The 27,405-nt window shown below is 45.9% G+C and overlaps 1 protein-coding gene across 4 annotated transcripts in view; it reads right to left on the reverse strand.

Moving 5' to 3' along the window:
- GALC (galactosylceramidase) overlaps positions 1 to 27,405 on the reverse strand; it is a 250,366-nt gene that overhangs the window by 66,553 nt on the left and 156,408 nt on the right. For 2 of the 4 annotated variants that reach the window (XM_086937607.1, XM_086937605.1), the window contains exons 7-8: positions 26,435 to 26,565; positions 3,684 to 3,839 (exon numbers count right to left, since the gene is read on the reverse strand). In XM_086937607.1, coding sequence (XP_086793733.1) covers positions 3,684 to 3,839; positions 26,435 to 26,565 — 287 coding nt within the window. The remainder of the gene's footprint in view (positions 1 to 3,683; positions 3,840 to 26,434; positions 26,566 to 27,405) is intronic. The other 2 variants (XM_086937608.1, XM_086937609.1) reach the window with 1 other exon arrangement.

Here is a 27,405-nt window from a genome sequence, read left to right on the forward strand (position 1 = left end):
TTTGAAAGGCTTTAAAGACCTGGCTCTTTCCGGCGTAACTGTCTGTGTTTGTTGGAGTGGTCTATTGGCACCTGTTCTTTGGGTAGCGCTGGGACGCCCCATTGCTGGGGCAGCTATGCGCTGAATAAATCCATAAATAAAAAATAAAATAAATTTGCAATCTGACATGATAAAAAAAATCCCTAAACCTGGGAAACCCATAGATCAACTCCCTTTATACAGACCCACCGCATTACTAAATATAGGAACTGAAATCCTGGCTAAGATCCTGGCCAAGTGACTGAATGGGGTAATGAGATTGCCATTCCAGTCTTATTTTATTGTTTTTATTACTACACAATTGAATTATAGACTTCTTCATTATAGTATGGCATATGCTAGAAAGACTGCTGAATGGGCTCTGAAATTGTCACGCGAGAACGAGAAGGCTTTTGACTCCATTGAGTGGTCTTTTATGCACACTTTATTTGAAAGGATGGGTATTCGCTCTGCATGTGTTTCCTGGATCCAGCTGCTCTATGGAAGATCAAGGGCTTGATTGAGAGTGACAGGTGCTGTGGTGCCACAGACTGATTTGGGCAGAGGTACCAGACAAGTGCGTCTTTTCCTCCTGCTCATTGTCCATATTCTGGAGCCTTTAGCTTCCTGAGTTAGAAAAGATGACTGATAAGTGACTGAACTTAAACTCAACTTGACATGACCAAATCAACTTATTTTCAGATGATTGTTTTATATCTTGCAGATCCCGAATTCTCTATATCAGGGTTTGTTGAAGTCTTCAAGCTACAATTTTGTTATTCCCGATTTTGGAACAACTGCTCAAAGTCAATCCCAATTCCTCCTTCAGATTCCTTCCCTGGCCTGGAATCTGACTTCCATTTTCATATTTCTAGACAGGAATTTAAATAATAAGCTATCTACATATGTTAGGGAGTGAAGGCTGCTATAAGAGAAAATCTTGATTGCGTTCTATGTCACTTTATAGTAGACTTGGAACACTTAAGATCACTCAGACTCTCCTTGCTATATTTTTTAAATAACTCACATTTCTGAATCTCCAAAGAATTTTTCTCAAGGTGCTTGTGGCCACTTGCACGCTCTTATTGGATGGATACATCTAAAACAGCTGTGCCAACACACTCTATGGGTATTTATAATGGGGGTATTGTTCTTCGAAAAATGACATAATACTATTGGGTACCCTAACAAATGTTTGTGAATGGGTGGTGTTTGACCCTCCTACAACAACCATGGTTGAGGACAAATCGACATGATGTGAGCTGAAGGGGCTTTTCTACAGTTTTGTAAGGATGTCTGTAGTCCTGAGGAAATAAAACATTTTGTAGAGAAATTTGACACTTTTAAACAGACTTGCTGACCCTCACAATGGTGCCACACTGGAACACATAGCGTTACCTGAGCATCTTGGGAGGAAAGACACATCTCAGATCTATAAGTCACTAATCAATAATATTCCTGATTCCTTGGCTAAGCAGAGAGAGAAATGGATGCCAGACCTGGAAGCATTATAATATGGGGATTAAGGATGTGGCTGTACAATGTAGGTTCTGAATGGCTCAACTTAAAGACTCTTCACTGCACATATTACACCCATGCGGAGTCTTGTTGTGTGGGGGGAAACCCAATCTATGCCTTTGTGGAAGTGAAACTTAGCAAACCTTCCTCCACACACTGTGGCAGTATCCACTGTGGAATACTTTTTGGGGCAAGATTGTGAGTCACCAGTCTGACTTTGTAAGATGTCTAGTACTACCGTTTAAGGCAATTATGCTGGGAATTTGGTGAGATAGCAGGCCATCCAAATACACTCATTTCTTCTATACCTGGTAGATGGTTGTTAGGCGAGATGTAGCTCATGTGTGGGGTAATCCAGTAACTCCGTACTTTGATAACTGGTGTGTGAATATGGACTAGTACATGATGTCTGAGAAGAGAAGGTGACCTACTTAAGCTGTGGGTGCTCCCTCAAATTTGACAAAATATGGGCAGGTTGGGTCAATTTCGAAGGTCTGTCTGAAGTATATAGCGGAAAAACAAACTGGAATAATAAAATACTGCCTTGTTGTTATGTATAACAACATAAGATAGTAAGTAGAATGTACATCTGTGGTTAAGTTTTTTGCATGTATTTTTAATTACAAGGGCCTTCCACCTGATGCAGTTCTTGATGTATATATTTAAAGTATGTTCTCTTCTAACTGTGATCTCAGGGGCAGAGTTTCAAAGCACGTCTTGAGGCAATGTAGCTAATCTTGAAGATTTTAGAACTGCATGAATACAAATGTTTAAAATAAAATTAAACTAACAAAATAAAAAAGGGACAAACTTTGCACCTTGAGATACCTAGTTACCAAGCCTTCATTTGGAATTATGGCAGAGATCCGAACTGCACCCACCCAACTTCTTGGCATTCAGGGAACCACTTCAAAGTATCTGCTCCACCAGCGTGGAGCTTCAAGACATTCTGTGAGACTGGAATGAAGAGTGAGTTAAAGAGGCCATCCAGTGAATTATATCATAATATGATTCAAAGCACATGCAGTAATCACCAAAACAAAGGAGCCTTCTAAAATGCCTATTCTTGGTGATTGTTAACGATGCAAGACTGTATGGAAAGAGCTGTGTTTTTTTCTCTATTCAGGTTGGTTCCTTTAGGCAGGGCTTTAAGTGGGCGGGGTCTCACACGTGCTAGGCACCTGCAGTTTTTTAAAGGGGACATCTAAACGGGTCTCTATCGGGCTCTGTTTTGTGCCCTGGCACAGGCGGTCTGTTTTTTCCCGGACTGCAGTGACAGCAGGCACATCGATGTGCGCGTGCTCACACTGGTCACTTCCTACTAGTGGAGAAGTTATGGCATGTCGCCATGCCAGGTGAATGTTGTAGGGTAAGGGAAATAATTCAAAGAGAGCCATTTTCTCTCTGGATTTCCCAATTCCTTCTCTTTTTGAAACGCAGGAGCAGCAACATCGTTGTGGTGTCACCAGGGTTTTAAGTGGAGGCTTTTTCAATGTTATATACAAGCCACAGTTGCTGCTTGTTTATCTTATTCAACCAACAACCACTGACACAGCCAATAGTTCCGAAAACCAAGTCCTGACTTGTTGTAGGTATGATGTTACTTGTTGTATCATATATCCTAATGCAATGGCAGAAACAGCAAAATACAAGTCGGGTGGCACACCACTAAGCTAAGCACAGATTTTTACCCTATGTGTTTTAAGCCACGCCCTTAATTACATAGGACACGCCCCTTTGAGACACCCCCGTTTTGTCATCCCACTTAAAAACCTGCCTTTCGGTCGTTTGATGGTGCAGAAATTATGGCATGAAGACAAAGAAAAAACCTGCCGAGACGTGCTGGGGAGGCACCTGACCTTGGATCAGAAGACAACAACTGCTGCTGACAAGAGATGTTCGCGAAGAGAACAGATACCCTACATACTTCAATTATTTTTCAAACGTTCAGGATTTTTTGCCATAGTTTTGGTAGATTTTGCTTCCTTTTCTCGCAGAATGTTGAAATTATTTCAGTCGATTTTTTTGTATATTTTTATTCAGATTCGGACATATTCTACATATGACCTCCTCCGACCCGGCTAACTTTATTCAGGGCGAAATTCAATTAGATAACTAAAATGGAACCCCACCCGTTAGGTCCTCACCTGGTTATGTTGGCGTTCACATAGTTCTGATTCAAGATTCGGGCCCAGCAGCCGCCACCCACGTCATCGTTGAAGGTGCTGTAATCCTCGGAAGCCCAGAGTTTCTTCCCCGTCTTTATGGCATCGGGAACGGTATGTGTGCCGGGGTAGTGAGCCCTATGGGGTAATAAAGGGTTAACAGAAAGAAAGCGTAAAATGCAGAACAGTAATAAAGGGATCTCAAGGCATTAGTATGATAAAACAATCTACAAGCAAAGCTTCTAGCCAATATGTTTCTTTACCACTAAAGAGCGAACCCCTGACCCGCCATGCACAAGGAGCCGATATGTTTCAGACTGTAGCAGAAGAACAGTCAGTAACATTTTTATTTCCTGTCTTTTTGATATCTCTATTTTTGTACGTGGCAAAATGATGTACGTATCCCAGAATTGGAAGCAGAACCCATTTAGTGCGTGAACCCACAAACGGGAAGCAGAGAAGTGGCAACAGAAAGGAGGTGGAATCACCTACCTTCCTACCTATGCCTCTGGACCAGAGGCATAGGTAGGAGGGAACCCTCAAGAGAAATGAAGTGAATTACAGCCATTTTATGGATTATATGGATTATTTTTAACAAACTCTACCTCACGGAAATTGGTAACTTGGAAACAAGTGACAGCAAATATGTGCTGGTTTACTTAATTGGTCACATATAACCTCATTTTAAGAAAGATTATGGAAATAAGGCCCCTGTAGTGGAGATGTATCTTTCAGGGTGCACTACTGATAATATAACACAAGTGGCTAATGTACTTGCTGCAGAGATGTGAGTGTGACCTCAGTCATCTGTCTGAATCATTAAATTGCTCAGATGGCGACTGATTCTGCTTCATTCAAATCCATGTAAGGTGCACAGTACAGATGGCTAACATAATGTATGAAACCCAGTCTGCTAATGCATTGTAGAACGGATCCTTGATCGAACTAAAGGTCACAAGTTACAATCAAGTACAACAGTTCAGTCGGTTATGCAACCACCGAACAACTGAATGTAAAAAATTTAAGGAAGCAGCTTGAATCCTTGAAGATTTCAAATGAATCCTTAATTATGGTAAGGTTGACAAAGCGGTTTAGTTGGATAGTAACACGCATTTATTTAATGCTGAAAGCTGTGCTGTGTGCGCCAAAGATCGCTATTCTTAGAGGAGTTACACACAGAGACAATCCTGACCTTAAAGATACACACAGATCTAGTAGACACACATGCAGTCTGAGTCGGCGATGGGGGGAGGCGGTAACTGAAGTAATATTCGTCAAGGCTAAAACACAGCGGGAACATCGTTTTACAAAATTACACGTGCACGTTAATGATATTCCGTTTCCTGATCAGAAAAATATCTTGATTTATGAAGCGGACCAGAATGCTGAGCGGGCAGGGCGGGGCGGGAGCTGCAAGGCCTGGATATTGGCTGCACTCACTAATACTAGGGGTGCCATCCTTCACGTGGGTGTACTATGTGGTTTGAGCGGCAGCATACAGACCAATCTAGCCCCCCCCCCCCCCCCCCCCCCGCAAAAAATAAACAACACAGCGCTGCTTTGGCACATTTTGACAGATCAGCTCACTTGTGGTGCGCAGTGCGAGAGCCTGACCACTACAAGGCCAATTTGAGTGTGTTGCTGTTCTCTGTAAAGCTGATTGTCATTTCATAATGGAAGTCATGAAACCTCGCTATCACGGAGGAGACCTAGGCATGGATTGAGGGTTGGCAAAAGGTCACTATAGTCAAGAGGGAGTGCCCCCCTCGAAATCTCAATAAGACCCGGTTGTCAGTGAGTAAGCAACAGCAACCATATCAGAGGTCACAAGTGGGAGAGGAGAATATGACCTGGAAGAACAGACTTGTACTGGCAACTAGAAAGGTTGTTGGTGATGAGACAATGCAGATATGCAAGTTAGAGAAGTGATCACCAAAGGTTTAGACAATCATTCGGTGAAATTTGATGGTAATGCAGTCTATCGTTCAGTTAATTTCACAGCATACTAAACAGCAGTATGCTGTTTCACCTGTTAATGAGGATTAAAGCATATTCTGTTCTATATAGATGTTGTATTAGCTAATACTGGTCAGAAAGTATGACAGCGATAATAGGGCGATAGGTTCTCTGTGAATTAAGGTGGCAGATGGTTAGAAAGACAGGGCACATGGGGTGAAGGTCAGGTGTTTTGAGGCTTGGAGGTAAAGATGGTCGTTTTGTATAGTCCTACATAGTCTAGTATGACTCACAGAAATGATGAAGAAGGACAGTAGAAAGCTTGTCTCCATGGGAGCTGAGAGTAGTGGACATTATGAACCCAATTCAGTGAGAATCTTATGGTTCTATCCTAGAATGTAAATGGATTAGGTAGTTAAAATAAGAGAGGGGTTATGTATCAATTCCTCAGACGTCACATCCCAGGTGTAATTCTCTTATAGACGACCTATTGCAAAGGCACCCATTGTCAAATGCTGGCACCAGAAGACTCCATGGGGTATCTGTTGCATTTTAAAATCGCTTCATTCATTCAAGAGGTAACTACTGACAGCTGGCTCCCTTTGGCTGCATCACAGACTATAGGGGTGGCTATCATTTTAAAAAAATCAACTCCCTTGGCTCTCAAGCAAACTACCTTGATCCAAACTGTTGCAATGCAACTGTGGTGGGGCATGGAGTGGGAAACAAGTTCTGGTCTATTCGGTCTATCTCTCACTCAGGCTCCAATCGGTAGTTTTGGATAAACTGGGTACATCACTGCTGCAAATGCCATATGTTATAATGGTAAAGGGGGAGACTTCAATGTGTCAGTGGATCCAGAGAGGGATAGATAATTTTGTGGAAAGGATGCCTTGAAATCCTATTTTAGTCAATTTATGGGTGTGTTTGGGCCTTAACGATGCTGGACAACAACTTTATCCACTGTAGCAGCAATTCTCCTTTTACTCTGCAGCCTATGGCTTCTTTTCCAGGGTGGACTACCTCATCACACAAGAGTTGTGAGCAAATATAACAATGTAAATAACCAGGGGCATCAGATCACTTGCCGCTGATGGCTTATAGAGGTATACAACGATTCTTAGATTATAGAAGATGTCAACTAGATACTTGGCTCATTAAAACTAAAGGGGCGGAATATGAATTACGATTATATGCAGAACACTTTTTTTGCAGTTGAAAATGTAGTGACAAATGGCTCTGAGAGTTGACTCTGAGAGAAAAATAAGACAGCAATTCGGAGACAACTAATTTTTCAGGCCACAACACTAAGAAAGAAAAGGTGGGATGAAGCCATAAGATGGAAACAGCCACGATTAACGTTTTTACATGCCAAGGAAGATGATACATGACATCTAATAGCCCTAAAACAGTAGGCCCTTTTTGAGAATAAAGTCCAAAATAATTACTTGGCCAAACACCAAAAGTCAAATGAGATTAGTAATAAAGGAGGCAAATTGCTGGCATTGTCGGGGATGAGAAATGAGGATTTGCAATGAATAAGTGTAATAAGAAATACTGAAGGCAGTGAGGAGCATCTTTGCTCTCTGCTGCTGGTCTGCCTCCTATCCTTGTGCTTTCTACCTATTTTTCCCCTCTGCCTCTGTACTCTGTTTAACTTTTTCTCATTTCCCCCATTTTTTGCTTTCTTTTTTCACTTTTTCTTCACTCTCTCATTCTCTTTTTTTGTGCTATCCCCCTACTAAACCCCCGTGGCCGGCCCTCTTTCAGTACCACATTTTCTGCCTCCCAGCCAACACTTAATGGCGGCCGACCACTGGCGCACCAAAGGCAAGCCCACCTGCGCTCGTCCGCGCATGGAGTGCGCCCAGCGCCATGGACTCTGGTTCTCGGACCTTCCACCAATATGGCGCCAGCACCCTCCTTGCCCTCAATATCGGACGACACGCCACCTGCCAAATAGGTGTCGCCGAAGGATACCCAAGGATCCTTCCATTGCCGATACTGCAGCTGCACCCTCACCCACCTCAGCACTCCAACCGCCTGGTTAACCCACAGAGCACCAGACTGGGTCAGCATCCTCCTCCTCAACATGCGCTCCTTCGACAAAAACGCCAAGGAAATCTAGGACCTCTTCGAATCAGTTTCTCACGACATCTCTTTCCTTACGGAAACCTGAGCAAATCCCAGCTCAGGCCCGGACATCGCCACCGCCATCCCCGATGGTTACAAGATCACCCACAAGAACCGCACCGACGAATCAGGAGGAGGCATCGCCATTGTCCACTAGAACTCTATCCACAGACCACCCACTCGGATGACACTACAACAATGTAACATCTTCACTTCCCGGTCCAGACCAACCCCAACAACACCCTCCATGGCACACTCGTTTAAAGACCTCCTGGCCCCCGCCCGCCTTTCACCAATGCCATAATCGACTTCATCGCACTTCATGCACTCACATCCACCAATTATATCTTACTCAGCGACCTCAACTTTCACCTGGACAATCCCAATGATCAGAACATTTCATCCATTCTGGAGAACCTCACCAATATCGGACTTAAGCATCTAGTCACCTCTAAAAACCCACGCAGCAGGAAACACACTCGATCCTGTCTTCACCGCCAGCAAAAACATCATCTACAACCACATCTCCAAACACATATGGACAGACCACCACTGCATTCTTTTCGTATGCACAAAACCTACCATACTCCACCGCACCCTCTGCCCCCAACGTAACTGGAACAAGATGACTGAAGAACAGCTCAACGCCTCCCTCAGTACAACCACACCAGTGACATCTACAGATGCCAACACCGCAGCTTTACACAGATGGATCTCAAACTGTTCTGACGCGCTGGCACCCCTCAAGAAAGCCTAGGGCAAGCAACACTCCAAGAAAGCCAGTTGATTCACTGCCGGCCTACTTGAGTCCAGATGCACCTGTAGATGGCTCAAGAAGAGATGGAGGAACAACAAAACCCCGGAAGGCCATGGATCCTTCCAAGCCGCTGTCATTGCACACCCCCTCCTCAGCAAACTATAAAAAAAACGGTCTTACAAGATAGAATCAACACCAACTCACACATAAGCACCAACTCTTTGCCATCGTCAATGAGTTCGCCAAACCAAACATCGAGACCACAGAAGTACCACCCTCCCAAGACCTCTGCAACAAATTCGGCACCTACTTCCACCACAAGATCAAACAGATCTACGACAGCTTCCATCACTCCCGCAACTACCACACTCGACGACAATGCCCCCCCAACAGATCCTACTCAACTGGACCCTGTGCACCATGGACGACTCTCTCAAGACCATGAAGATCAATCACTCCGGATTACCGTCAGATCCTTGACTGCACCACATCTTCCACAGAATTATGCGGAACCATCAACTTCTACATCGGGACCGCCTGCTCACACAGCAGACCTCAAGAATTTCAGACCCATCTCCCTGCTCTCCTTCCCAGCCAAGGACATTGAGAAGGCCGTCAACGTCCAACTGTCCGAGTTCATCAAAGCCAACCATGTCCTGGACTCCTCTCAATCCGGTTTCTGAAACAACCAGAGCACCACTAAGACCTCCTCGCCACCACCGATGACATTTGGACCATCCTCGACTGGGGAGAAACAGCAGCCCTCATCCTCCTGGACCTCTCGGCCGCCTTTGACACCATCTTCCACTGCACCCTAAGCAGGACACTCCACGATGCTGGCATCTGTGGCAACACCCTGGACTGGATTTATTCCTTCCACCAGTAAACACAGCGAGTCAGACTACCACCGTTCCTCTCAGAACCCACGGGATTGGCTGCAGAGTCCCCCAGGGCTCCTCACTGAGCCCCACCCTCTTCAACGTCTGCATTGCCCCTGCGGAGCCATAGGCAGGAACCATGGACTCAACATTGTCTCATATGCTTACGACACTAGCTGATCCTCTCCCACAAGAACAAACCTACTGTAAGACTCGGGGATCTCTGGTTGGCATAGGTATGCACTTGTGACAAACAGGGACCCTTTCCTCTAGTCAGGTTAAGAGAACTACTCCTTTAGAAATAACCCTGACTCACCTTCTAGGTAGTGTGGCGCGAGCAGCCAAGGCTAACCTTCACGGCGATAGTTAGTTAAGCATTTATGATCACACACAGTAAATAAAATGACCCATCACAAACGGACACCAGTCGTAAGGTTGTATCAAAAATACGTAGACTTTATATAAAATTACTCAGTTGCAGATTTATCACAAGACCATATAACATTTAGCGATTTAGGCCACCAGATTTAAATACGCAAACCGTTCTTAAGTGTTCTTTTTCAGCAAGGTACGCTGTGGGTCGACGCACGCTCCACTCTGGTGAAGGGACCCGTTGATGAAGGATGGATGACAGGGGAAAACAAACGTTGCGGACCCTGGATCCGATGTGAACTCCGGATCGATTTCAAGTGTACCTTGTTGCGGGTGTCCGAGGCGTTTCAGGCGTGGCCTCACTTGAGGGCGGACTCGGGACGAGGCCGGCGGTTCTCCGGGGATTTATCCGGCTCGAAGCCTCCTCGAGGTGCGAGGCGGGTGAGCGGGACGGTGATGGGTTTCGGCGGTCCGGGGTCTGGAGCAACTCATTGGGAGAGGCGCCGTTCAGGCCTGCGGGATGTACTTCTTAGTACGCCGGGTCGTACCTGTGGATCTGTGTGGGACGTCGCGTTCTCTGGTAGATAGGTGCAGCACCGGGCCTCCGGTACCACTGTACGGAAGGCCTTCTTGAGGTGCGGCACGGGCCTTGGTATGCAGGAGGGCAAAGCGAGACAGTCGGGTACGTTTCGACGTACGGACCGTCCGAGGCTATCAGATGCGCTCCGTGCAGATTCTAGCGGGAGAAGATGAGAGGCGCACAATGCGCTCCGTAGCAGGCGAGGTGTCAGGAGAGCGGGCAGCCCGGCACTGAAGCGGAGAGCGACTCAAGCTTGAGCGGGGCGGCCAGGCTCTGAGCTGTCACGACCTTAGGAGGGCGAAGGCACCCGAGTCACAACTCTGGCGAGGGAATAAGAACTTAAGGGCCCAACAGCAGACGGGCACAGGCAGAATTGAACCCAATGGTCCTGGGGTTCAGGTCAGGGGGCAAGTTCGAGATCAAGCCCTTGGAGATCGTTTCAGGCACAAGTCTTCAAACTCCTTTCTGGTCTTTTCCTCTCCGTTCTCAGCAAGGCACTACTGCAGGTTTCCTTTCCTCAGCTTCTTTTGGTCCTTCTACTCAGGCAGAGGTTCATCGTGGTCAAAACTGGATCTGATTTGGTAGGAGCGGAGCTCCTCTTTTTATACACTGTTTCTTTTGTCTTTCCCGGCCAGGGGGGACTTTGCATAGTCCTTCGCAGCTCTTTGTTTTGCGAAGTCTGGGTTTTCCTTTCAGTGAGCAGGGCAGGCCCCACAGACGCCCCGCAGGAGGTGGAGCCAGCATTGTGAAGACAAGTACGGTTCAGGAGTACTCTGTTGACGGTCTTCCCCCTCTCTTTACAAGGTGTAGGGCAGAGTCGTCAGCCGCTCCCCAGGGGGCGGAGCCGGCATTGAGGTGGCAGAGCACAGGTCTATTCAAAGTCAAGGGGCAACCCCCCACCCATCCTAGTGTAATCTTCCTATTCAACACCTGTCTTTTCCCAGCCCTGTCACTCACACAAACCAGACAGCAAATACACATACAAGCAGAGGCGGGCCGAGATGGTTAGGCAAGCAAATCCTAATTTTCTAAAAGTAGCATTTGCAAACACAGGATATTAAAATAAACTTTACTAAAAGAAGTATTTTATTATTCTGAGTTCAGGCATACTAAACTTGACTTCCTACTATGTTCCCTGAGTCTACTGGGATTATAGAGTGTAATAATCCAGCAGCCCATTCTGGCCTACGAGAACAGGTAGCCTTGCAATAGTGAAGAACGGGAATGGCTGTAATTCACTATTAGGACATGCTACGCACATCAGGGCTTGTCCTACCTTATGCTTACAATGCAACCTGCCCGTGGGCCTACCAAAGGGGTGACTGATATGAAGTAAAGGGAAGGGTTAGAGGCGGGCAAGTGTGTGCACTTACCCAGCCAGCATGACAGTACGAGACTGCACGCAGGTTCTGCAGTGGCAGACCTTAGACACATTTTACAAGGCGGCTTCTGTGGGTGGTGCAACCCGCGCTGCAGGCCCACGAGCCGTATCAGTACTTACACGCCCTGGCACTCCTGGTGCACTTTACTGGGGACTGACAGTAAATCCAATAAGCCAATCATGGAAATCAATTACACGTATACACTTTACATTGGGAGAACTTGCACTGCGGCACAGATTGCGCAGTGCCCTGAGCGTCGAATACCAGCAAAACATCTGAGGCACATCAGCAAAAGGTGGAAGGGAGACTCACTCCAAGGTGCCAGGTCTAACACCCACAATCACCTGAAACAACTTCGACAACGGGATGAAGGCTGTCGCTACCTGGAATGAGAGACAGCTCACCACCACCTTTGAAACAGGCACCTTCCCAAATGACTGGAAATGCGCAGAGTGAGGCTCCTGCTTAAGAAACCCACAGCTGACCCTACTGACCTCAAGAAATACCGGCCCATCTCGCTCCTTCCATTCGTGGCCAAAACTGCAGAGAAATCAGTCAACAGGGAACTGACACGATTCATCGAAGACAACGCCGTCCTCGACCCGTCCCAATCCGGATTCCAAAGCATCCACAGCACCAAGACTTCCCTATTCGCCACCACAGAAGACATCCACACACTGCTAGACCAAGGGCAGTCCGCAGCCCTTATCCTACTGGACTTATCAGCAGCCTCCGACACCGTCCCCACCGCATACTCCTCGCCAGACTACATAACATACAAGGAACATCCCTAGAATGGATACGATCATTCCTCACCGGAAGAAGGCAAAGAAGCAGACTGCCAACCTTCCTCTCGGATCCTACGGAAATCCCCTGCGGAGTCCCATAGGGGTCATCACTAAGCCCAACCCTCTTCAACATCGACATGGCCCCCCTCACCGCCATTGTCTGACAACACAGCCTCAACAGATTATTCTACGCTGATGATGCTGACAACACCCAGCTCATCTTCTCCCTCACCAAAGACCCGACCACTGCCAAACTCAACTTCCAGAAAGCAATGCAGGACATCGCAGTCTGGATGACCAACAGCTGCCTAAAGCTCAACGCCAAGAAGACAGAAGTTCTCGCCCATTCAGCATGGGACAACTCCAACCGTCCTCGGGAGCCCACCGATCCAATCGGACCACGCCAGAAACCTTGGCATTGTACTCGACTTATCCCTTACCATGAACCGATAGGTCAACGCCATCACCTCCAGCTGCTTCAACATCCTCTGCATCCTCCACAAGACCTTCAAATGGATCCCCCCTGAGTCACCCACGCATTAATCACCAGCAGACTGGACTATGGAAACGCACTCTATGCCAGCATAAACAAATCCCTACCCTGCAAACTCCAAACGATACAGAACATCGTCGCTAGTCTCGTCCTGAGCATCCCCAGGCACAAACACATCAGCCAACATCTACGAAGGCTCCACTGGCTCCCATGGAGAAAAGAGTCACCTTCAAAATCCTCACCCACACCTACAAATGTCTACACAACACCAGACTTAAATACCTGAACGACAAAATAAACTTCCACATACCCAAAAGAAACCTCTGATCCTCCAACCTCGCACTAGCAGAAACCCCACACATCCACAGATCAAAGGCAGGTGGAAGATCCTTCTCTCACGTTGCGGCCAAGACCTGGAACAAGCTCCCGGCGGACATCAGACGCGCCCCCTCCCTGAGCACCTTCAGGAACACCTGCAAGACCTGGCTTTTCGGCAGACACTCCTCAGGAAACTACAGAACGTTCAGAATGCTGCAGCCATACTGGTCCTCAACATCCCCCACCATAGCCACAATTCCGAACACCTGCGAGAGCTCCACAGCCCCCAGTCAACAACAGAGTCACGTTCAAGATCCTCACCCACGCCTAGAAAGCCCTCTATGATTCTTGGCCAGCATACCTGAACCACTGCATCTCATTTCACATAACCACCAGACACCTTCACTCCCCCCTACAGGCCATTGTCACCGTCCCTTGGATCCGCAAGACCGGGACCGGAGGAAGATCCTCCTCCTACTTTGCCACCGAGATCTGGAACACCCTGCCTCTCCACCTCAGACTATCCTGGTTGCTAACCCACTTCAGGAAAGATTTGCCTCTTTGACTACACCTGCAGACCCCCCAGTGCCTGGAGAACCTAGCGGGTGAGTATTTGTGCTCAACAAATATGGATTGATTGATACAACAAGAGGAAATATGAACATTGCTGAAACATTTGCCAACTATTTTCAAACCATCTATGTGTCAGAGAGTGGACCCAGGGGGAAGGAGATATGAAGTCCTTGAGAGATGCGAATTTGGTACACCTTTCAAACATTGAAAGAGGTAGCCTTGGAGGGTGATATAACGAACACTGAAATAGGAGAGTCTATCAAAGGCTTGCAGAATTATAAGGTCCTGGGCCTAAATAGCCTAGCTGCTGAGCCGGATAGATTTACCCCATGTTTACTAACTGTATATATGGAGGCTAACATGAATGGTAATATGTGGTCCTATCTAAGGTTTACAACAATAGGGGTAGCAATCAATCTGGCAAACTGCAAGATAGTTGCTCTTCAGGGAGGCCTCTCATTCTTAAATATGGAAACAAAAATACATGCAAAAATCTTGGCCATCCGATTGAATAATGTAATCTCCACATTAGTACACCCAGTTGAACCTGGCTTCATGTTGGGTAGAAGTACAAGACAGAACATCTGACGTCTTTTTGGGTGTATTGAGTGAGCAGAGGAAGTCAAAGAACCAACGGTCGTGCTATCTCTTCCCTTGAAGCCACCACTGCATTTGACTACCTGGAGCGGAATTTAAAATTTGGAGCACTTGGAAAAAATTAACTGAGGTACCAATTACATGGCCTGGGCCAGATTGCTATACCACAGTTCCCAAGCCTATCTATGGGTTAATGATACATTCTCAAGCCCCTTTCTCCCTATGGAAGTGAAATGGACAGGGAGGCCACTCTCCCCTCAAGCCACTGGTTTGTTGGGATTCAGGAGACACGCCAGTCAGGGAACTGAGATGTGACCTTGAGTGGGTCAAAAGGATCTCATTGTGCGCAGATGATATTCTTCTTTATGCAGTAACTCCAGAGATTACCATAGACACAGTGCTGCAAATACTGGACCTCTAAGGTAAATACTCTGGTTTTCATCTAAGCTCGGAGTGATATCTGCCGATGACCTGAACCCTGATGGCACCAGTGGTGGTAAACCATACTGGTTTTGATATTTGGGCACACAAATAACACACAAGTAACAAACAGTGATTACTTTTAATTTATTGAGATCGTATGGAGAGACTAAGGACCTGATTTGGACCTTGGTGTATGGAATACTCCATCACAAACGTGATGGATATCCTGTCCGCCATTTTACAATTTTACAAGTGTCACAGGATATAAAGCACTTGTCATACAATAGACGGGATATGTCCCGTTTGTGATGTAACATTCTATCTGCCAAGATCTTTAGTGCCCTTAATGTTTTTCTGTTCTTTATTGAAAACAATAAAAATGTTTAAAAACCAGTACATTACAACAAGAAGCCTTAGACATCACATTTTACGTAAATGATCACAACCTATTGCTACCTAGGCAAATCATATTTTAAAAAATCAAAACAAAATTGATTAGCATGGATTTTCTACCAGTCCTATACACATCTGTAAGACCCAAAATCAAAATGTTTGGGATAGTAATATTTTTGTTGATCCTTTGATGGCCTTAAATAAGTGCTGCTTCATGTTCCATCCACTCATTAGACAAACACTCATAAGTATGAAATACACTGCTAAAACTTTTATTACTCTCAGTGGCCCTAGCTTGCAACTCACCAGTGGCAAGGTAATTATTCAACATTGTATATATTCATAGCGGGGAAAAGGGTTTGAACTGAAATATGCCTGTCAGGTTGTGGAGTAGAATTTTTCTGTCAAGGTTAAGAGTACATGTCCATTTATAACTGAGAAAGACTGCAATTCTTTACTAGAAGCTCTGATCAAACTGGGGATTACTTATAAAGAACTCAGTTATCAACATATTGGAAGCTGCTGTAACACTATCAGCCATAAAAAATGATTCCTCAGTTAAACCGAACTTCTCAAGCTGCCTCCTAAGCCCATCCTAAGGTCTGAAGCCTCAGTTCAAAGCCACTCACATTGGCATTGAGCAAGCTAGAATTTTGGAGCACAGAAACACGTTTTTTGTTTTAATGAACAGCTATGAAAAAGTGCAGCCCATTTATAAAGCCAGCATTTATATACTTAATTTAGGCCCTTAAATAAATGCGGATAAACAACCCCAAATCATACACCATTGATTGCACAACACTAGGTCATAAGTCGTACTATGAAGACTCAATAAAGACTTGTACGACGCGCTTTTGATTCTCTTTGGTTTCTTACTTACGGTCTATATTCCGTACTCCATCAAGACACTTAACATGGGACTGCATAAAGGGTTTAGGGCCTCTCTGGCGTGCAGGACGGGAGCGAGATGGTAAAAATCACAGTAATTGGTGGAGAATGCTCATAAATCTATTAACTCCGCAAAATGAGTAATTTATCAGAGTTCAGGAGGATTTATGCCTGCGATTGGTAATCGCCATGTATTGGTAGGTGAATCAGGTCAAATGTTCCTAACGGTAAGAAAATCATGGTGTTTGTTGGCAGAGTAATGATTGATATAAACAGCAGGAAGCGTTCAAAATACAGCTAATGAGTGAAACTGCCACATGCACCTCCATCATGCCTTACTGCCCCGGGGCAGTAAAGCATGATGGATGACAAGGTGAGGTGGGAAACCCAATATACCCTTGTGGGCTTGGGCAAAATTAGTATTGTCAGGTAATGTGTGCCAACAAGGGATTTCACTTGAATGATTATATCTTAAATGTAGCAAATTGATACAGTTCAGTTGAACACGATCTTGAACTAATGGCGTAATGACTTTGAGCAGTTCTACTATCATGAAACAGTTGATTAAATCAACAAAGAAAGAAGGAATAGACACAGGAAGATGGTCTGAAGGATTTATAACACAGAAGACCGAAACGTCAACTCTATTCTCCAATTCCTTGTTCCCAGAGATATTTAAGTGTTGTTTATATTGATTTAGGAATATAACACTTATTATATTTATTCTGGAATGGATGTTTTAGACATAAGAAGTATAGGTTTTTAATGAAGTTACCTTTCTCATGTGCCTGTATGAGATTCATTTTCAATATGATTGTAACCTTTTCTACATGATTTATTGTAAGAAAATACATGAACTTTTGATCATACGAAATTCCAGTGTCTATTCCTTCTTTCTTTGTTAATTTAATCAACTGTTTTATGATTGTAGAACTGCTCGAAGTCATTACACCATTAGTTCAAGATTGTGTTCAACTGAACTGTATCAATTTGCTACATATAAGCTAAATATAATCATTCAATGAAATCCCTTGTTGGCACACATTACCTGACAATCACAGGAAGATAGCAGCAGAACAGCTAGTCTGGTGGGTCCTCTGTGGTCTAGGCGACAGAGGAGCCTACCTACTGATACATTTTTATTTCCAATTACAGGCATAAATCCTCTTGCTCTCTGAGAAATTACTCTTTCTGTGGGGCACTGTCCACCAATGAAGGTGGTTTTTAGCACTTAAACTTGAAAACAAAACAGGTCTAGGGACAAAGCACATGTTGGCTGTTCCATGTCTAGGTTCTTGATGCAATATGAACTATACACACAGAAATTAGACAAGAAAGAGAAAAAATAGTGCATCACACAAATATTTTACTGTGTTATGCTACTTAGAACTGTGATGTTTGAATTCCATGTATTCAAGTTTACTCCACTGTCAATCAACCAATCAATCAGAGAAACTTTATTCGATCCATAATAAAATACTGATCATAAAAGTATAAAAAGAGTAAAAACCATTTTTATCCAAGCCAATTTGCCGAATTCCTGCTTTGATTTTGACACCAAACATGCTAAAAACATTAAAAATTAATTTCATGAATACTAATTACAAATATCCACATTACATTTGGGTTAGTAAAGCTAAAACCCAGTTCCTCGATATTCACATGGCATGTACAGAGTGATTGGGCAAACACTGAAATTATTATACATATTAAAAAATTAGTATTAATAAAACTGATAGAATAGTAGTTTTGTCTCTAGTGCCGGGTCATATACAATCAATGGACTATCTCATAACGGTTTCAAGCTGAGATTACATCATTCTTTAGCTAGACAATCATTACCTTGCACAATACGCCTCCTCACCCCTATTTAATCTCTAGAGTTTTCCTTCTCCTTGGACATGCCAATAAAAAGGTAGCTATTGAAAAACATTCAAATGGATCCGAGAGTTTCTTTGAGAAATATAATGCAGTATGGCATTGGTTGAAATTCCTATTCTTTAAAATTGGAAGTAAAAATATAATACATTCTTTTTTATAAAACTGACAGAAAAAGAGTAGATGGAGATCAGACTGCTCTGATCCACAATTACAGGGACAAGGTACCAAGTCAGCATGTCTAAACCTCCTCACATGGAAACCTAACATGAGGGGATTAGATTCCGCCGGAATCTAATCAAATTAAATCTATTTTGCGAGTTTCTTATATCCTATAAATATGAATAACCCCTAGATGGTATCCCCAGGGAGGTATGATGAACAAGTTACTTACCTTTGGTAACGATATATCTGCAAGAAACATAGGTTACTTATAGATTCCTTACCTTAGAATTACCCCCAGGTGTCAGACTGGATCCAGAGAACTGTTTAGTCAGCAGTACCTCTGCGTGTCGAAAGGTGGCGTCGGTCGGCTCCGCGTTCATTGTTGGCGTCGTGGTTGCTGGGATGATATCGCACCAGCTACTTATACGCCGCCCTTGCGCGCTGGTATCAGTTCTATGAACGACCTTCCACGCCAGAAGCGCAGAGCCATGCAACACACTGACCACTGGTGCACAAAACTAGGGCCCTGAAAGGAAATCCTTAACACTAGAAGTTAGTTCGCAGAACGGGGAGGATGGGTGGGACAGTAAGGAATCTATAACTAACCTATGTCTCTTACAGATACATTGTTACCGAAGGTAAGTAACTTGTTCATCTGAATGAAACAGTTAGTTATAGATTCCTTACCTTGGAATAGATACCCCAGCAATACCAACCCCGGAGGTGGGTCTGCAAACCAAGTTCACACCAGAAAGTCCTGGAGAACACAACGGCCAAAAAAAGCTGTCTCTCCGGAATTGGCTGTCCGGGCAGTAGTGTTTAGTGAACGTGTGGAGAGATGCCCACATAGCTGCCTGACCGATGTCATTAAGGGGGACTCTTCATCCCGAAATCAGTAGTAGCTGCAGTCTCCCTGGTGGAATGGGCACGCAGCCCCACTGGAGGCTCCTTCTTTGCCAAGGAATAGCAAGCCTTAATGCATAAAACAACCCACCTAGAGATGGTATGTTTTGCACAGCGCGACCTTTCTTGGCGCCCACATAGCCCACAAAGAGTTGGTCAGCCGCCCAGAATTGTTTGGTGCAATCCAAATAAAAGGAAAGTGCCCGTTTTGGATCCAGACAGTGGAGCATCTCTTCTTCTTTTGAAGGATGCAGAGCAGGAAAGAAGGTGGGCAAAGTGATGGTTAGGCCAATGTGGAAAGAAGTAACCACCTTGGGAAGAAAGGAAGGTCTGGTTCTTGGTACGACCTTGTCCGGATGAAAAGCCTGGAAAGGAGGTTTTGAAGAAAGAGCCTGGAGCTCACTCACCCTGCGAGCACAGGTGATGGCAACCAGAAAAGCAGTCTTTAAGGTAAGAAGTCTGAGAGGACAATTATGAAATGGCTCAAAGGGAGCGCGCATGAGGTAAATCAGAACCAAGTTCAAGTCTCACTGAGGCATTACGAAGGGAATAAGAGGAAAAAGAAGAGTAATGCCCTTGAGGAAACGATTTACAACAGGTGACTTGAAAAGAGAATGCTGATCAGGAAGCCTAAGTAAGGCTGAAATGGCCGAGAGGTAGCCCTTAAGAGTGCCCAGAGCAGAGCCCTTCTGCAGAAAGGGGATCCACAGCCTTTGCTGTGCACCATGCCACAAATTTGTTCCATCTACAGGCGTATATCGTCTTAGTGGAGGGACACCTGGCTGCCAAGATAACATCACAGACTTCGGGAGGCAGGTCAAACAGCATCAACTGCTGCTGCTCCATTTCAACGAAAGGAGGTGGACGCTGGACAGGTTCGGGTAGAGGACCGTCCCCTGCTGCTGCAACAGAAGATCCTCCCGAAGAGGCAGTCTGATCGGAGTATCAATGGCCATGTGTAGCCGCTCGGGATACCAGACTCTTTGCGCCCAAGCCGGAGCCACAGGAATGACTTGGGCCAGGTTGCGCTTGATCTTCTTCAGCACTCTGGGCTGAAGTGGCATCAGCGGAAAGGCGTATAGAAGACCGCAACTCCACTCGCGTCGAAAAGCGTTGCCTAGTGAGTAGCGCCTTGGAAATTCCAACGCGCAGAATTGCTGACATTGCGCGTTCCCTTCAGTGCCGAATAGATCTAATCAAGGCTCTATCCACTGTTTTAAGAGACCTTGCACCACCTCCGAGGGAAGACGCCATTCGTTATCCATCATGCACCTGTGGCTGAGTTCGTCAGCTCTGGCGTTCAGCGAACCTGCCAGATGTTGAACCACCAGGGATATGACCTGATGTTCCAGCCATGTCTAGAGACGGTAGGCCTCTTGACATAGGGTCCACGACCCCACCCCGCCTTGTTTGTTGCAGTACCACTTGGCGGTGGTGTTGTCCATGAACACCTGCACTACCCTTCCCCGGACAGAGGGAAGGAGTGCCTTGAGGGCAAGACAAATCTCCCAAAGCTCCAGAAGGCTGATGTGGAGCCTGTACTCCGCCGGAGACCAGAGGCCTCTAATCTCCACCTCCCCCATGTGGCCACCCCATCCCACCAGTGATGCATCGGTCACCACAGTGAACTCTGGTTGGAGAAGGGAAAGGGATCTGCTGTCGACCCAATCCTGGTTTGTTAGCCACCACTGCAATTGGTGTACAGTGCCCTCTGAGATCTGGACACAATCGGACAGGTTCCCCTGATGTTGTACCCATTGGAACATCAGGTACCACTGCAGAGCCTGCTTATGCCTTCTGGCATGGTCTACCAACAGGATGCAGGAGGCCTTCAGGCCCACTACCCTGAGGGTCATCCTGACCGAAACCCGGGATAGAGGCTGAAAGATCGGAATCATAACCCGAATATCCCGGACTAGCTGTTCCAGAGGATAGACCCGAAACTGCATTGTGTCCAGAACTGCTCCGATGAAGAGGAGCGACTGAGTCGGAGTCAGGTGTGACTTCGGCACGTTGATGGAGAACCCCAGCGAATGCAGGAGGTCGGGCATAGTCTGGAGGGGGGAAGACTAAGGCATAGATGCATCAAGCTAAAAACCGGTCGCAAATGGGCAGATTCTCAGAATCTGCCCCTTTGCGACCGGTATTTTTGCATTTGGGATGCATCATCCCAAATGCAAAAATCGCAATGTCAGAAGTTGCAAAATTGCGATTACTTAAATTGCGATTGCATTTAAGGAATCTCAAATTGAAATTCCTTAAATGCAATGCATTAAAGTAAAAAAATTAGCGATTTCGCTAATAGGGGGAGCAAATTACCATGAAGTTGAACTTCATGGTAATTTGCAAAAACTTTGAAAAATGCACTAAAGTGCATTTTTCACAGTTCCATTTTACACACAAACATGCTCTTAGGGCATGTGTGTGTGCAAGATGTACCCATACGCAGATTTCAGGGATGCAACAGGGTGTCCTTTTGACACCCTGGCACCCTTGAAATTGGAATCTCAATTTGCGATTCTCTAATTGAGAATCGCAAATTGAGAATGTATTCCTTAATTGCGAGTCGCAAATTGGGAGTCGCAATTAAGGAATTTTAAGAAATCACAATTCTTTTTGCAAGTTCTTCATGCATAGCCTTTTGCTAATCCTTTTTTTTCGCTAATAAGGAATTGCAGAATGGATGCTTGATGAATCTATAGGTAAGACTACAGCCTGGGGCGAGCCCGCCTTCAACAGCCAGTCGTTGAGATAGGGAAAGACTGGAACCCCTGATTTGTGCAGATGAGCTGCGACCACTGCCATCACTTTCGTTAACACCCGAGGGGTAAGACCAAAGTGGAGCACGGAAAACTGAAAATGCTTGTGGCCTACCATGAACGGTAGGTAAGGCCGGTGGGACGGCAGGACGGGGATGTAAAAACAGGCATCCTGCAACTCCAATACTTCCATCAAGTCTCAAAGGTCAAGGGCGAAAAGGACCTGAGCTAGCGTCAACATATTGAACTTCTCCTTCCGGGGGAAGCGGTTAATGTTCCTGAGATCCAAGATAGGACGCAGGCCTTTGTCCTTCTTGGCACCAGAAAGTAGTGAGAGTAGCAACCACGACCTACTTCTGGGGCAGGAACTCGCTCGATGGCTCCCTTTGCCAAGAGAGCCATAAATTCCTGTTGGAGAAGGGCCAGATGATCCTCCGACATGCGATGGTACTGAAGTGGCATGGCTGGAGGGGCAGTCTCGAAGGGGAGGTAGTAGCCCCTTCAGACTATTTGCAAAACCCACCTGTCCAACGTGATGGTGCACCAGTGGGGGAGGTGATGGTGAATCCTGCGTCCCACTGGCGTTTGGTGGCCCTAGAAGGTCGGACTAGGAGTGTTTGGAGGCTGCTGCAGAGGGGGTGGTGGTGGACTGGCCCACTTGCTGGCCCCCAGAACCACGATGGTGGTTCCCACGTCCCCGACCACACAGGGGCTGAACAGTTTGCGCCTGCCTGTGGCCCTGGTTGGAACGTGGTGGGGCACACCTTCCATAGCCACGAAAGAGCAAAAGGCAGACTGCGCAGGGTGAGTGGTGGAGAGGCCCAAGGACTTAGCCGTAGCCCGTGAGTCCTTGAAGCGCTCTGGTGCGTTGTCTGCCTTGTCGCCGAACAGGCGACGGCCATCAAAGTGCAGGTCCATAAGGGTAGCTTGGACATCCCTGGAAAAGCCAGTCGACCTCAGCCAGGTATAGCGTTGAAGGGTTACCGACGTGGAAATCATCCTGCCTAGCAACTCAGTGGTATCCAGGCCAAAGCGAATGGTAAACTTTGCTTCATCTCTCCCATCGGCAACTGATCGGGAGAGTACGGCCCATGCCTCCTCCGGGCACTGGGGCAGCACTTGCAACACAGTATCCCACAAGAAGTCGGTGTAACGGCCCAACAGACATGCAGTGTTTACCGACGGCAGCCCCAAGCTGGAGGAAGAAAACATCTTCTTCCCAAGATGGTCCAGCATTTTGGATTCCCTATCAGGTGGTGCATTAGGGAATGCATATTTAGATGTGAGGCTTTGACCACCAAGCTCTCAAGGGTGGGGTGTTGGGAAAGGAAAGTGGGGTCTCCCGGAGCCGGGCGGCGGCATCGGGCAATCATCCTTTCCACAGGAGCCCCTGTGTGGGGCCCAGACCAGGTGCCCAAAAAGATGTCAGTGAGGGCTTCATTAAACGGCAGCAGGGGCTCCGATGAGCTTGAGGCCGGTTAAAGCACCTCTGTCAGGAGGTTAGTCCTGACTGCCACCATAGATAGCTCGAGGTTGAGAGCCTCTGCCGCCCTACGCAACACCATGGCGCAAGACGCTCTTTACTCCATAGCCACGGTAGGAGAAGACAACATGCCAAGGTCTGGTGTGGTATCCAGACCACTGGTTTCCACCAGTTCCTCTTTCCAGTCCGGTTCATAACCTAGCTGGTCAGTCAAAGGGTCTCCAGACTTCTCCCAGTCCTCCTCAACCTCCTCTGGCTGCCAATCTGGTCTCAAAGAGCCATGGTAGAACAGGGGCACAAAAGTACCCGTTGGCGCTGGATCAGGCCTCGGTTGACGCCTGTCTGGCTTCGTGTCTACATCGAGGTGGAGACTGGGGTCGGCGCTGGCTGGGGGCACAACCGGCGTCAGCTGCAGACGTGGTGCCAGTGGAATCGGTGCCAGGGGAGGTGTAACCAGGTCGACCAGCGCCAATCGGAATCCAGGCCCAAAGGCGCGCCAACAGGGTCGGGCTGCCCAAAGACGGCATGCACCGCTTCGCAAAACGTATAAAGCTGGGCAGGGGCTGCTCTGGGTCCCGGGAATGGGTGGAACTCTGAGTCGACCCTTGGGGCTCCGCACGCGGAGCCGCCAGAGGGCACCACCCCATCCCCTTTCGCGTCAGCAGACCGACGGTAGGAAGTCGAAGAGCGACGGTGCTTCTTCGACTTCTTGTGCTTTGACTTACCTGAGGAGTGCAAAGACTTAGAAGACGACTGATAGTGCGGGACCTCGAACAGCGTGAAGCCGACAGCCGGGCCTCTAGAAGCTTTCGGGACGTACCCTGCAAAGACTTTGGATTCATGGTCCAGCAGTCGGACCACAACTTGGGCTCGTTGTCGCGCTCCAGGAAAAACAGGCACACATGGTGCAGATCCGTTACCGACATTAGTCGGCTGCAGGAGCTGCAAGCCTTGAAACCGGGAATCCTTGACGTACACCAGGAGTGGAAGACTCAAAATCTACGTTGACAAAAGTCGGCAAAAAGTCAGTCAAAAAGTGACTGGAGGTACCGCTATCTCCGGATCTGCGCTGGCTCGCACGAAAAAGAAAGAACTGACGTCAGCCTACAAGGGCGGCGTCTAAGTATCTGCCGCAACGTCATCCAGGTGACCATGGCGGCAACAATGAACGCGGAGCCGACCGAAGCCACCTTTTGACACGCAGGGGTACTGCTGATGAAAAAAATTCTTCGGATCCAGTTCGACGCCTTGAGGTAATTCTAAGGTAAGGAATCTATAACTGTTTCTTTCAGATACAACATCACAGTAACCTTAGAATAATTTAAATTTTGGCGTTCATGTATCAATTTTGCTAAAAATATAGGCCTCAGTTTTCCTTTGATATTGTACTACAAAGACTGGAGTTGGTAAAAAATTCTTCCAAGCCAAGAGTGAAGATCTCATATACCAGTGCCAGGGGATTTTACGAGTATTATCCAGATCTATACAATTTTTAATTATGACCTGGGTCAGGTTCACTGTGTCACTGCACCAGATTGAATGCCACAGGAGTACCGGGGCAATCAACCAAATACAGGATTTCCAATTCAAGATGGTAGTGGTAATTTGAATAGGAGATAGAGATGGCAAACAATTCCTTGTAAAATCTATCCTTCAAAGTTTGGAGATGCCGGGCCGTCCCCCATACCCCTGCCCCGTAAGTTGCTGCTGTTACTATCTTAGCCTGGTATACCTTTTTTATTGTTGATAGTGGTTTAGACCCTAGTCTTTTGCAAAGGACCGTATTGCTTCCACACCCCGCTCCATTACTAACACCCTATTTTTCATCATAGGTGCCCATGAATGTTGTTTGTCTAAGTGGACCCCTAATTATGGGAATGAGTCTTCAACCTCCACTCTTCGTGAGCCTATTGTGAAGTTCTGGGATCTTCTTGAAGATGGAGTCCCTGTAATAAGTACAAAAAACTTTGATTTGTTTACCTTCAGTCTCAGCGAAGACATGAATGCAACTTAGGCCGTTATTACACGTTGAAGGGACACCCCTGTTCATGCTATTAAAACTGCATCATGAGCGTATGATAAAATGGGTATAGCAGTGGAGCCAAATTTAGGGACATCTGGGGTTACTCCTAGAAGGGCAACCTCAACTCCATTTGTATATATAGAGAATAAAAAGAGGGCAAGGACACATCCCTGCCTAACACCTCTTTCAATCTTAAATGGGCATGTTAACTCTCCCTCTTTACCAAATCTAACAGGAGCAGAGGAGTGGTGAAACTGATTACTGCCAAATCCACCCACAACTTCTTCAATATTTCCCAGAGTTTTGAGTGGATTACACAATCAAACGCTTGGCTTAAATCCATAAACGCCATAAAAATCTGGCAGGGCTTCGCTCTAGTGTATTTCCCAGTAATTCGGGATAGATTGAGGCACTGATCTATAGTGCCCCTACCACTCTGGAAGCCATACTGTGATTGTGAATATTAGAATATTGTTTTCGCCTAGCCACTCGTCCAACCTACTGAGTAATAAACGCCCCACATGTATTGCTGTGGTGTCTAGTAATGAGATCGGCCTGTACTCCACTTTCATAAAGAGGGTCCCATCCACTCAATAGTATTGCATCCATACACTAAAACAATACTCTAGCAATTCTAATTCAGCCACTTAAAGGGACACCAGGCCTTTTTGGGTCTGCTTTTAAATTACTACAATAATAAAAGTGTTTGCCACTGCCACATGCAAACCCATTTCTATTTCTAAAAAGAAAGGTTCATTTTATCTCTAGTTGTGCAACACTGACACGTTTGTGAAAAAAAGAGAAAAAAAATCTAACGTGCATCCTTCAAAAGTACAACCCTATAGAAGCATGGAAATGTATTGCATATTAGGGCGAAAGAAACCTTGAAATCTGTAGCCAGAACATCAAGCTAGCCGACTTATCCACTGTAATGGCTTCCGATATTCACAAGACAAAGCAACCCAGGGTTTAAAATGAAAGTAAGTCCTACCCTATGACATCGATCACCTCAAGGAGTTCGGGATCTTTCAGCATGCATAGAGAAATAGGCTGCCAGAGGTTGTCGCTGGCTATGATCCGCACTCTCTCCAGGTCATACTTATCCATGGTGTACCTCAAGAGCTTGGGAAGAAGAAACAGTGTTGAAAGGGCAGAGGGTGAGAAACAAAGAAAAACGCTTTTAACAATCTGGAGGCATTCAGCATGGAACATGGATCAGAAGCATTTCCCCACTAATAAGGACTAGAACACAGAGGAACACTGCAGCACTTCTTCATTACTGGACAGCTTGAATGGACAGTGGATTAGAAGTACTCTCCTGGGTGACAATGTTATTGGTTATTAATCAAGAGTGACAATAGAGAAGAACACCTGATCTCTACCCATCACAACCTTTTTGCTCTTGATATAAGTAGCCAAAGTGCGGAGTTTGGGTTTAAAAATAGATTTCTAAACTTCAACACCATTTCCAAAATTAAAATAACAGTTGAACCAAAGGACAGTTAATAAGAAAGATAGAAATGAGTATGTCCCTTTTATTTTGGGGCTTGGTTATTGGAAAAGTAAAATAAAGAGAGCAAATCCAAATTCTGGAAGAGTGGTGAATTACACGAAAAGCAACGAATAACATGGGCAATGTCATTTATATTTCACCACAAGCTAACTTGAGATTCTTCTTATCTTGTGAAGTTAATAGGATCATGCTTCTTTGGAAGCATGTTCCTCTTTAAAAAAGAAGGAAAATCAAGAAAAGCATGTTGGCTAAATGGGTCTTTCCCATTTTCATTCATTTTAGCTGTGTAAGTGATGAAATGTCCAGACCTTTATAGTAAGAGATCGAAGCCCTTTAAGATGCAACTGAAGCCTGTTGCTTGGCCACACCAACTCTCCTTTACGTGTATGAAATCAATATCGCAAAAAATCTTCTTGAACAATCTTAGTGGCTTTTATGGCAGCTAGGAA

Source organism: Lissotriton vulgaris, chromosome 9 (assembly GCF_964263255.1).
Source record: "Lissotriton vulgaris chromosome 9, aLisVul1.2, whole genome shotgun sequence".
NCBI lineage: Eukaryota > Metazoa > Chordata > Amphibia > Caudata > Salamandridae > Lissotriton > Lissotriton vulgaris.